Consider the following 13,417-nt stretch of genomic DNA (forward strand, 5'->3'; position numbering starts at 1 on the left):
CCCTTAAACTACTCTGTGCCTGTTATTAACAGATAGTAGGCTACACATTTTTTTTTCAAGCAGGTAAAACTAATATCTGCAACCATCTCTCCCCCCCGTTCCAGTCATTATGTAACGACTCGCAACGCCTGATTGGATTGTATGAGAAATTAATTGGACTTCTGTGATAAACCAATGTAGGGAGAGAGGAGGAGATTCTTCTGTGGCCGGCTTCTCTGGGCTGGCTATTCAGAAGTTCATTTTGTTTAAAAGACATTAGTAGATGAGGAAGTGGCGAGAAGGCGAGGGGAGATAACAACTTAATGAAAGTTTCCTTTCATGCCCCGCGGTTTCAGAGACAACTATTAACAAGACGGAGGCAGATGAGAGAGAAGGAGATTCAGAAAGTGCTCAGGAAACTCTACAGTTTAACAACTATTGTTCAGCCTGTTTCAAAGATGTATGTGGTGCCCGAATAGTCCGTAGAAAGTTTTATCACCGAGAGGTAATAAAATAAATAAGTTGAGATCAATTTAGACAAGGCTATAGAATGAACTAACTGTCTAAATCTTTGTATTAACTTTAAAACTGTCTGAATCCAGCCTAATCTACCAACTTAATTCATGTGTAATTTCATTAAATGTGGCTTATGAGGAGACCAACTTAAAGGTGTGATGGGATGCATTTTATGATAAGTTAATTACACTTTATGACATTAGAGTTACCACAAACAAACAAGCTCATAACAGAGGAAATTGCTCCCTCTGGCCTCTAAACAGCATTCAACCCTCTGTGCAGGTTGCATAAGCTTGATTGTTTAACAGCACATAACGGAGAGAGGGAGCTGTTCCTTCAGTGCAATCAAACAAGCACAAGCACAAACAAGTGCCACACGTGAAAGGCTGGTGGTAAAATCACTTTTAAGTTGATCACCTTGAATAAAGACAAGGAGAACGCCTCAGTGTGGTTTATGAGAAATGTAGATTAAAATTTTGATGGTGAAACTAAATTAAGAGTTGACAACCACGCTAACAGCTCTGCTGCACAGCGGTGCTTTGAGCTAAATACTAATGTCACCAAGCTACCAGACAAGCGCCTGATACACTGTCGGAACCCTGTGTTTAAATTCTCCAAGACGATGCCTCGCGCACGCCATGTGTCGAACGGAGGCTGATGGACGACCTCTTTCATGCTCTCTCTCCCAATCAAGACCAGCGATGTGTCTGATCAAATTAGCCCAGGCTGCTGCGTCTGGATGTCCAGGATCAGCTGTGTGTCTCTCCCATGAATCAAATGTCCTCGCTGGGTGAGAGCGGGGTCTTGCGAGTCGAGGTGACCTGTCTGACTTCAGACAGCACCCTTGATCAACAGACAGCTGCCGTCTACACACACATGCATACACGCCTCCCTGGAGCGAGTATGTTTCTGCCTCTCTTTGCTCAAGTTTGTTCAAGTATCCAGCACTTCAAAATATTTTAAAAATGAACTCACTCTTACACTTAAAGGATCAACTATTAAAAATTGCATATTTTATAGGAGTGGGAAAACAAGATTCACCTATGTATTTTTTATAATTCTGAAATTGACTTTTTAATGCCAGAATCGATATATTTGCTTCATTTGAGTCTATATGGACTGGTTACCGCTTTTATTGTTGTAGTCAGAGTAACGTGACGTCATGTCCATTCCGTATCCGTCAACCGAAACAAACCTGAACCCTCACATATTAAATTCAAAGTGGTAAACACTACACATCCTGTAAAGTATGGAAACACTTTGGGTTTCACACATAACCAGGAAAAGCAGAGCTAGACATCATGGCTAAAGCTGCATGCTAACTCTACCATCATGGACAGGTAATTAAAAGTTTTATAAATAATTCCTGACAATGACTAATATATTTGACTTCAGGACATCTCTATATACATGCTGAAAATCAAACATTTTTACTGTATTAATTTAGATATTTTCCATTATAAAAGTCCATAGAAGTGTATGTTTCAACTTTTTCCCATGGTCTAGTGTTTAAAATGTCGCAAGTACCGCAGTGTCGTGATAGTATCGAACCAGGAGATAGGTGTATCGTCCCAGCCCTATTATTTTAACCCAGAGATCTATGAAGTGTTTTTTATCTAAAACGTTTCTAGTCTCGCCCTACTTGTACCAAAAGAAAAAGCCTCCCAAAATCATGTTTGCAATAATTTCCAATTCTGATCCCATGTCAGGTAACACTTGTTTTATCTCTGGGAATATTTGATTCCTTAGAGAAACCTTTTCATGACTTGTCAAGCAATGGCAGAGGAGAGGAAGTTACATCTCTGGCTAACAGGAAAGTCTTAATATCCACAGCAAATATTTATTGAAGAGTCACTAAATCCATTAAAAAAACTGCACGGTTATTACGTAGAGTGTTATGAGAGTTCTCCACATTAATTGGGGTTAATTAAAGGTTAGGCTTTTTTTTAGGATTGTAGGAGGATTTCTAGTGCAGTCAAGCACTAAATAGAAATGGATACAAGTGCTTGCACATAAACAATCACAAAACCATGGATGTGTGTGAAGCTTTTTATGAGTCTGATGGGTAACCAGTAAGTGAGGGTTGGTGGTCTGATCTGTGGTTCTCACTCCCTTGTGAACTTTATGCCACACTCTGTAAATGAACCTCAGGTTCTGTTATTAGTACAAGATACAGACCAACATGGATTAAAACCAAGAGTGGATGTTTAGTACGAGTTTAATCCAGGCTAAGGGCTTCATCCCCGCCGATGAGATTGGCCCATAACCTACTTATCAAATCCACAAAAGTGAGTTGATAAACTGAGGTCACTTGTGTTATGCGTCACACAAGTTCCCCAGCCTGTCCCATGTGTCCCAGAGCTTCTTACCTGCTCCAGTTTCCAGTGGAACTCGGCCGGTCTGAAGGTGTCCACCTGGGTGAAGTCTCTCCTCAGCAGGAACACCAGGCGGCAATTATGGACATACAGCGAGTAGTGATGACGGTTCATCTCTGTGGGAGGAAGGGAGGAAGAGGAAGAGGAGTAGGCACCAGGGACCAAATCATCACACTGTCAGGTGAACCAGACATGTAGTAAACTGGGACAGCAGCACTGCTTAAAGAAGGCCAACTTTGTCAAAGTCATCTCACATCATTTTTCACTGGACTTTTTAAAACAAAATCATCCCTTTGGGAAAAACATGCTACTGAATTTGTTATGCTGGATCACTGCAGAGGATTAGATAGGCCATAATATTAAGTTTCACCATCCACTTAAATAGTGCTGCTTATACAACCCTATCTCCCACAAAATTATGTTCTCATACAACTAAACTGCATTCTCAATTATGTTTTGAGGGAAATGTGCTTAACAAAAAAGAAACAAAAAACAAAAAACAAAAAATGCAACAACACTACTTAGTTGGGTTAAGGCAACGGAACTACTGGGTTAAGTCGAGTAAATCATGGTGATCAAACATCATGGTTTGGCTTAACTGTGTTTCACAAAGGACACGGACAGCGGTCCCCCTGGGGTCCTGTGTTTGTTGGACCCATCCATCTCCCCACCCACCTGCCAATAGTGGACTTTCTCACTTGTTATATTCGTTATTATTCCACGTAACTTTCATTAACAGTCGCTCTGTGCGTCGCTCGTTGTACTACGTCACTACATCATTACAAAGGTATTTGTGATACGTCAAAGACAAACGTAATCCGCGACCAAATTCCTTCCAAACTTAATTGCAGTTTAGTTGTATGGGAACGTAGTTTTTAGGAGAAATGGTTGAATTATATGGGTGGAGGGAATATTTCCCTGTGCGTGTTTATATATGTTATATACGGTTGAGATCAACAGATCCACTCAGTTGATTTATAGTGAGTAGTGCTAAGCTTTCTAATTTCAACAACAATTTCAAATCACATCAAACACCTAGATGGGAATTGTGATTATAATCAAAGGATATGAGTGGTGTTATTTCTTTATTGTCAGAAAATCCCATTGAAAGACCAAAACCAACAAGGTGATAGTTTGTCTCTCAATACTTTCTGACTTCTCTAACCTGCCAACTTCTCAGCTTATTTGTTCCTACTGAACTAAATTTTAAAAGATGGGTCACAAATATATAGTTTCATTAAAAAAAAAAAAAAAGGTAAAAGTCAGCTTCTTAAAAAGCGGGGCATTGTAGTTTTTAACAAACGTCACTCAAACAGGAGTAAACAGTGCATTTGTTGGGGGACTATTTTCAGCTGCGGAATAATACACATCTAGTGTTTTAGTGAGTATTTACAGTCCGGCAGCAAGATGCTGTATGTATGTGGGATTAATTGAAAATTAACGTACCAGGAAGAAACATAAAATGACTACAGAGAGACACAAAAAGACTAACTAGACTAAAACAACTACAAAGAGATGAAAAGAGACGCACAACAACTATGAAATGGGGCAAAACAACCACAAAGAGACACAAAATTACTACAAAGAGATGCAAAACAACAATGAAAAGAAGCTAAACAACTATAAAGCCTGTGTCTTGCTCCTGTGTAGGAGAGGTGGTGGGGCCTTTTGCATGTCTGTGCACAGGGGCCTATTGTCTCATAATCCACCCATGCCAGTGCAACAGTGTCGCTCACTGATGTGTTTTAATAGTTTTTGGGCAACAATGAAGCTCAGAGGAGCACAGAGGAATACAATATATCAGGCTTTGGCTAGGTATACACTACTTGTAAATACTATACTACTTTTTAAATATAGTCTATGAATGTTAACGTCAGGCTCACACTCACCAGTCTTGTCGGAGTTACAGAGTAGAGTCTCCTTCTCAGCTCTGAGCCCTGGACTGGGTCCGTGCTTCATCCAGGTTGCTATGGTGAACTGGTCTGTCAGATTCTGGGGTACCACCCAGTCGGGGATTTTAGCCGCCTGATGACCGTCAAACCTGAAGATCAAGTCGCTGTCCCTGCCGCTGTCAGTCACGAGGGAAGCCGTCCAGTTGGTGGCGGCGCTGGGGGCAGGCAGGAGGTCAGTGCTGCCCGAGGAGGCCCCTGGGGGTCATCGCCGTGGGAACAAAATAAGGGGTGCAACAGAAGAGATGTGTCAATAACAATCACGGCAGATATGTGGTGTATATTGGCCTAACCTTGGCTATGATTACTTATGAGTGAGGCAGATGGCAGGGCTTAATATGTAATCAATGGGCCGAGATGGATAGAGGATGCGGGTATTGATTCATGGCAAATGAAACTGACTTTCAAAAGGAAAGACATGTGCGTCATCGTTAGGAAAGTCAGAACATAGCTCACCGCTAAAATGTGCCTCTATGGAAACAGAGAGGACATATTGACCGAGCGCTATGGTAACACAAAGAGAAGAGACACAGCAAGGACCTGGAGAGAAGGACAGTGCATGGTGTGAATCAGCCAATCACATGGATTGTTTACAGCTGACACTTTTGTTATATGATCCATACACTACCTGACAATACACACCAATCATTACTGCCTTGCATTGAGCCATCCTATTGCCTTTCTCCTCTTCCCTTTAAGAGCAGCTCCATCATTCCTTTGACACAACAACCTCAATATGTTGCGTCCTGAACGATCTTTGTTTTCAAACTGTCACCTTGACAAACGTTATATTTGCCATGTCGCTCACCGATGCGCCTCAATGTGTTTGACATGCCCTTACCGATCTATCCTCGCCCCTCTGTGTGACAGTGAAAAATGCATTTCACGTGTTTGAACCGCATTTATAAATCATTAGTAACAGCTTATGGATGGTAATAAATCAAAGCGATAGGGGAACCACGCTGTTCCAAGAAAAAATGGGCAATGTCAGAATTCACCATGTCTCCCTTGTCCGGCAAACAGTTGCAACATGCATCTGTTCACTGCTGCTAATATAACACAACATTAGCACATTAATTGATGTTTTTCCCCCCGTCTGTAAAGCTCGGTTTTTCGCTACTCGTACTCATGCCAGTGTCGACGGTCTGACTCCAGTAATTAGATTCCCCCAGTAAATAAATACGCATCGACTTCTCCGGCGCCCAGCTGCAGCTTCTCTTTGCCCGATGTCTTTGTACATTATCTCAAATTGATTGTGCTTTAAAAAAGCAATTACAATTTATTCTATTCGCTATCAGATAACGATTATGAGGTGCCTGAAAAGGACTCTTTAGTGGTAAACCATGCATGGACCGGGAGCCAGGGGAGGCAGGGAGTGGACGTTATGCATTCAGATGAGCTGGAATGGGGGCTTGTGAAGGCCGTTAGTCAAAGATGATGACTCCAGCCCCCCTGCTGGCGGTGCGGTGTGGGCGGGGGGAGGAGGAGGGAGCGGGTAGGCACGGCTGCTTTGTCGTCGCTCTGGGCACCGACACGGCAGCTCGGCTGCTCATCAGTCACCGAGGAGAGAGCGTGGCTGCATCTGAGGCAGCTAATGCCCTCGCTCTGTCACATCATTAGTGACACAGCTTTAAGTTGCTATTCTGGTGCCTTCATTAAGCACAGGGGTTTACCAGGGACACAAGCGGAGATAAGAAAGCAACACTGACGGGGAGCTTTCAGATGTTGGTTTAAAAAGGGCAGAGAACGGCGCCTCAGGCCCTGTCTGACCCTGGTACTCAGACCGTGGATTCCACTGATGCTTTTAGCAGCGGCTTACTTCAAATTCATTGCACTAACTTTCAGTTGGCCGCCTCGGTCAGAAGTCATCTTTGATCAGCCATCTACAGTATATTCTACATATCCACCACCATCCTAATAGCCACAGGTCCTACTCTCTTGTGATTTACTGCTACATGCCAGAAATGCTCACTCAATCTAAGCTGCTTGTCATTCTGGTCACACAAGCACAGTTATGGTATTCAAAACACAACAGAAACGTGTTTGTTTGCAGAACCAACCGCAGAGTTTCTGTAGAGACTTCTCAGAGTAGGTCTCGCGGTCGCAGCCTTTCCCGATGTGACTGGTCTGCAGCTCCACGGTGGTCCTCACCGACGACAGCGGCCCGCCACAGGTCTCCAGGTGCATTTTAGGAAACAGCTGCTTACTTCCTGTTCCTGGCTCATAGTCCACTCGCTTATTCCAATCTGGGGAGAGAGGGAGACGGTGTGATAGCATTAGGGAAGGCACAGAGGATAGATTAAACTGCAGTCTGTCTTGGAAACACCAGCTCTGCTGGAGATGATTATCTCAAATGATATCTGATTTTGCCCACTTGTTGCTTTTGTTATCTTTCGCCTCATTTTGTCCACTTAGGCTACCATCAAAACAAGACTCCATTTCCAATTTTTCACTGTCACTGATATTTCTGGCATCACAACTCAATATCCTCCTGGCAGAATGTGCCCGGCTAATGAAATTGCTGCATTGTTGTTGGAGTGGAGTGCAGTGCCTGCATTAGCGGCAGTAGTCATTATGCTGTCACTGTCTGTCCTGTCAGCTGCAAATTGTGTTTTCTGTCCGGGCAGGCTATTATTTTGTGCGACGGTGATGTTTCAGCGTTTCCCTTCATTTTTTCCAGCCTTTGTGGTGGGAATTTGTGTTTGGCTGAACAGTCTCTTCCTGACAGAACTGCAAAATTATGTTGCCTGTTGAATGTTTATATGAGTTTTGTTTACAGTGAAGCCAATCTCAATCATTGTCAGAGTTTAAAACTGCGTACCCGGCATATCCGTAAATGCTGTCAACACAGATTTCCAACATTTGCTCAGTCAGAAGCCTGTCAGTCCAGTTACCTTCTTCTGTCATACGGCAGCATCATTGCATCATCGCTGTATGAAACTAGTTCTTTAAGAGAAAACTATACCACTTCAAAATTAATTGGGCACCGAGCTCATCTCATCCTATCCATCAGTGGTGTTTGCTAGTACACACAAATGAGTTCCTATCCATCCATCTATCTACCTATCTGTCTGTCTATCTATCGAGCATAGCTAGGAGCTGGAGGAATGAGCATGAAGCCGAGCCGACTGTGAGAAGAAGAAAGCGAGCGGCTCTTTGGTGCTCACCAGCCTGTTAAATCTGCCATGTTCGCTTCCTCACACACTCACCACCTCTTGCTCGAACACATACACACACACGGCATCTGTTTTGTAGTTGATTTACCTCCTCCAGACTGCGAGTGCTGTGGGCTGCTGCAGCATTGTTACTACGGGATTGTCAGTGGCGGTGATGAGAATAGGCACAAACAATGGTCCGCGCTAAACGAGAACAAAACACACGTAAAAGGACACAAACACAAAGGGCTCTGCTGATTTATGTTTTTCTGTTTCTTTCTCTCTCATACATTTCTTTTGCACACAATTACTGTATGTACTGTATCGGCTATGTCCTCCCTAACCCAGTCTCATTCCAAACATGTAAAGCACCACTGTTTGGTCAGTGCCCTTCGGCGTCTGATACCGATGCACCAAGGTACCCTTTAACGTCCGAATGTGATGTATCAGGCTTTCAACTAACTCCAATGTAAACCCATCCACGTCATTATAGACGCTCAGAACAACAGACGTAGTTAAAATAGTTAGAAAGTCTGCCTAGGGCAGGTGGGAGCCGATGATGGACGGGTCAAACAAACACAGGACTTTAACCCAGGAGACCGCTGTTTGTGTCCCGTGTGAAACCAAGTCAACATTGACTTATTTTACCGTAGTTTTGTTACGTAACTAATCGTCAGTTGCATAAAAAGAGTTGTTATTTTACGTAACAAACGTACTTTTTTTCCCCAAACCACAATCTTTTCTGAAGCTTAGGCAAGTGGTTTCGTTGCATAAGTAAACCTAAAAACTAAGTCAACCGACGTTGGAAATTTATTTTGAATACTAAATTTAAACTGATTTTAAAACTGTATGCATGTAACAAGTGGAAACTGTACATTTCCTGTGAACACGTGAGGTTATTTTGAACAGGCTAGGTACCTAGAGCATCATAGTTTGAAGCTTAGGGCCAACTACCAAGCTGCGCGGTATTTGATGAGTTGGAAGTGAGAATAGGTCGAAGTCTATGGTGACGCACGAGTGCACGGGCGTTCGATTTATTGATTGCTGTCAGGATTTCAACAACAATATTTCTAAAATATATTTCCCACCCTAGCTTTAATAAGGGCACTTTAAAGGTTCTGGTAAATTATAAACTTTGGACAGAGTCTTCCAGGCTTTATGCTAAGCTAAGCTAAGCATCTCCTGGTTCCAGCTTCATATTGATCACACAGGCATAAGAGTCTATTAATCTTCTATTGTATCCACCTGTAAGAAAGTGCATTTCCCAAAATGTCCAACTAGGAGTCATGCTGTCAACATTCTCACTAATAATCTTAATGTTAGTTGATGTGAGGTCTCAAAATGAACGCAGCAATGATTAGTCAATACAAAAAAGTTACAAACACCTTCAGATCCAGTGGGTTATGTGGTTGCGGAATTGTTTTTCTGCCCTTTGTTTTTGCTACGCCGTGCTGAGTAAAGGAATGACGCTGCACCTTTTTAGATTCAGGTTGGAGTGAGGGCCTAACAGATGCTCTGGTAATAACAAACTCCGTCGACAACTGGGAGTCAAATGACCTGCGAGGACTTGGCTTCATCTCAGCCAAGCTGGCTCCAGTCCACACCCACAGAGGGAGGGGAGGACAGGGGGGCCGAGGCTGGTTAAGGATGCATGGGAAGGAGTGAGGGAACGTGGAAGGATAAATGAGGAGTAATGGGTTGAGGATGTAATGTGCATATAGATGCGAGGAAGGGTTGAGTTTGGAAGTGGGTGATTAAGGTTTATGGTTAGAGAGCATTAGACAAACACAAGGGATAGGGGAAGGTGCTGACTCTCATCATCTCCTAATAGTGTTTAATCTCATGGAGTGAACAACCGGTAGGCTCCAGAGGAGGCTGTGACCAGCAGCCATTCACTAACTACCTTCAGATAGATGTATACGTAGAGGTAGGCCGTCTCCTGCCAGAGCAAAGAGCATGTATTTTACATTCATACTCCGACTGGGCAGCTGTTTTTTGTCATTGACACTTTGAAGAAGAAAGAGTGGGCCTATCGTATAATCTACTCTTCTCATGTGTCATTCCCATTTACCACTTTTCTGTGGCTCTAAGGATGGGGATGTTAGATGACTGGTAAGTCGGTCAGTCAACCAGTTTGGTCCACATGGAAGTATCTCAACAAATATTGGATAGATTGCCATGACATTTTGAATGAAAGACATTAATGTGCCCCAGAGGATAAATCCCAATGACATGTAGCACGACTAGCAGGTCAATGTTGTCAGTTATCCACTGGAATACTCCACATCTACTAGACTTTTCCATCACCAGCAAATACTTTGCTTCAGACTGAAATGTCTTGGCGACTATTGGATGATGACTATTTGACTTTTCATATAGTGCCGTCATCAGGTAAACTTTTAATTTGTCCAATTTATCCAATTTTAACAGGTGGTTTAATACCAAATACCTGCAAAACTAATATCATTCCCATCAGCCTCAGATGAACGTTGTGTTTGCTGCTAACTAGCATATGCTAGCAAGCTAACATGCTAAAGTAAGATGACACCCTGGTTAATATGTAAGGGATAATGTACAGCGAGCCGGCAGTGAAGGGGTTTATTTCACAACAATGACCGGCTCACTGTACATTATGCTGCTTATTACACGGCTACTTACTCAAGAAATCAATAATTTGACACAAAAACGGTCCGCCAGAGTCCGACATCAGAACTGCGTCCATAGCAAAGGTCTGTTATACATAGCAGCGGTATGCTATAAAGAAATAACAGACCGTAGAACGCAGTGATTGACCAATCAGAATCAAGTATTCAACAAAGCTGTGTAATAATAGCTGTTAAACATCAGCATGTTAACATATTAATTGTGAGACTGTTTTAGCTAATTTCAGCCTCACAAAGTTGCCTTTTTGCGATTACTTTTCATGTCAATATATTTTTTCGAACTGTTGTTTTTGTCATGAATACTTTCACACAGAATGGGAATATTACACGGCAAAAAGCAACACAATTTTTCCCGGAACAAGGTCGATTTTCTGAGCTTTTGCACTACGAATAAAGGCATCAATCACGTTGTGTGGAACGAGTTGAGTTGCGTCTATATTTTAGAAACAACACAGAGGCTCTTTAGTCCAAACCAGGACGACAAACTTTATTACTTGACCTTGACAAAGGCAGCGCAGACCAGATCCACTCCTTCCGTTGTTACCTTTCACAATAAAAGCCCTAGACATATAATATTTGCAGGTGAGTATTTTGCATTTATGTGTTGTTTATTCGTCACGCCCCCAGTGTGTAACGGTTTTTAATCTTGTTATGTTTTGTAGTGAAGTCATATATACAACATCATTACCGTGCAATATCTAACATCAATGGAATGGTGTAGTAGGTTACAAAAATGATGCTCAAGCAGGCAAGATTGACCGTCCTTCCTGCCAGTCCTAAAGACTAAGTAGTTCCCTGTGGGTGCAATCCATGTTGTTGATTCCCTTAAAGACTAGGAGAGTACCACACACTGCAGCTACTGTAGTTGTCACCCCTGCGAGGACACAAATATAGAACTTTTTAAACTCCCCATGTGAGCATTTTTGGCTCTTTGAATCTGAGGTCGGTGCATTGAATGCCACGCCACTGATGCTCATTACACACAAAGGTTTACTGTAAAAACACTGGGTAATGGGCCTGCGAGTGACCCCACTGTGACAGAAGCGGATGATGAATGTAAACAGAAGGTGTGAAGTGCATCGCCCTCAAATATAATGAGGAATGGGCCCTCTGGTAGGAAGGCAAATGAGTTACAAGGAGCGTGGGTGCAGCACATCGTGAAAACAAATCACAAGACCAAGTACAGTAGCAGATGTTGCTTTCACACCAAAAGGTGCATTTCTTTTTTGAGACACAACTCCCCTCCACGGTAAGACACGAGGTAGGGGGTGTTGAAACACTGTGCAACCACTGAAGTAGACATATGAGCTGTTAAGGGAAAAGAAAAGAAAATGAACAGAGATACACTCTCGCCACAAAGCAAAAACAGTTTACTCTTCATTTCATAGCCTCTGTTTAGATAAGACCCCATACAAATAGCCTCATATCACTGATAAATATTTGGCAGAGGCACTTATCTTTAATAATGGGAAACACTGCAGCAATAAAAAGAAAAACGGTCCTTTGTCAAAAACCCACTGGACTGTACTGAGGTGTTTTTACAGGGATAAAACAAAGAAACACATCAGTGTCTTGAATCTGTGCACTGTTTTTAATGTTTGGCAATGGCACATTTTTTAATGTTTGGATTTCTGAAGGATAAAAAAAACAACGCCAAACCTTTATCACCATCCTTTTCCCTGCCATAGCTTTTAAGCATTGATGCACTCCTCTCACAGATGATTATAAATATATTTAATATCAAATACTTTCTACAGAAACCTTGTGTTAGTTAATGAAATAACACCATCTCTTGCTGTACAATATTGATGCTCTGGCGTCCCTATTGTGATGCTTTGTGTTTTGCCACTGAGGCAGAAGTATTTCCTTTATTTCCTGAAGACATTTAAATTGAAATGTTCTTTTCTGCGGCAGTTCAGCCTTTTGCCAGTCTATGACTGTCTGACATTGAATTAATGGCATAGTGTTTATGTTACTCTGTGTGTGTTAAAAAGGCTCTATAGAACACATCATGATTTATTTAAGTGTTCTTTAACTCTGAAAACTAAAAGCTTTTCTAAGTGACGTAAATAAATGCAGTACAAGGTTGATTCTTGCACTTAATCAGGTACTGTACTTTAGTAGAACTTGGAGGTACTTACTTTACTTGAGTATTTTAATCTGATACTAATTTGTACTTCTACTTCAATAAAAAAAACACTTTTTACTCCACCACATTTATACGACTAGCTACTAGATATTTTTGATCCTTCAAGTACCTTTTGCTGATAATACTTCTTAGTAGTGTAATGGATCATAGTTGATCTGTGATCCATACGGATCCTCCCCCACGGTTCGGCACGCATTTGAACCGCGGATTAATTACACAGTTTAACCATCACAGTGTAAAATAAAGTTTTACTGCTGACCATTATCAGATGATATTCAGTAAAAATATGTGATCGGGAGATCTGCATTAATGCTTTCTAGTCGCGGGTCCCTGATAATGCTGTATTATGAACAACAAATCCGTGTTGAAATCGTCAGAAAGAGAGCTAACATTAGCAGCACCGCAGCTAACAGCTACGGAGGTTCCACTGAGTTACATTATGGTGCATTCAGGCTCTATTCAGTAAACATGATTTGGGTTATCATGATGCGTTCAAATGCAATCTTGTAAAATTAGGTTTTTGGTAAGAAACTTGAATCAATGCAGTTGTTTGAAGGAGATGTTTTCACAGCAATATGAAATAGACAATAGTGAGGGGATTACACTACCTCTAAGCAGTTTATGATATATA

The 13,417-nt window shown here is 41.9% G+C and overlaps 1 protein-coding gene across 2 annotated transcripts in view; it reads right to left on the minus strand.

Moving 5' to 3' along the window:
• The window catches only part of LOC141771235 (calsyntenin-2-like), a 269,674-nt gene that overhangs the window by 56,581 nt on the left and 199,676 nt on the right, over positions 1 to 13,417 (minus strand). For both annotated transcript variants that reach the window (XM_074641282.1, XM_074641281.1), the window contains exons 6-8: positions 6,880 to 7,065; positions 4,760 to 5,017; positions 2,865 to 2,986 (exon numbers count right to left, since the gene is read on the minus strand). In XM_074641282.1, the coding sequence (XP_074497383.1) occupies positions 2,865 to 2,986; positions 4,760 to 5,017; positions 6,880 to 7,065 (566 nt within the window). The remainder of the gene's footprint in view (positions 1 to 2,864; positions 2,987 to 4,759; positions 5,018 to 6,879; positions 7,066 to 13,417) is intronic.

This window comes from Sebastes fasciatus, chromosome 7 (assembly GCF_043250625.1).
Source record: "Sebastes fasciatus isolate fSebFas1 chromosome 7, fSebFas1.pri, whole genome shotgun sequence".
In the NCBI taxonomy this organism is placed as follows: domain Eukaryota; kingdom Metazoa; phylum Chordata; class Actinopteri; order Perciformes; family Sebastidae; genus Sebastes; species Sebastes fasciatus.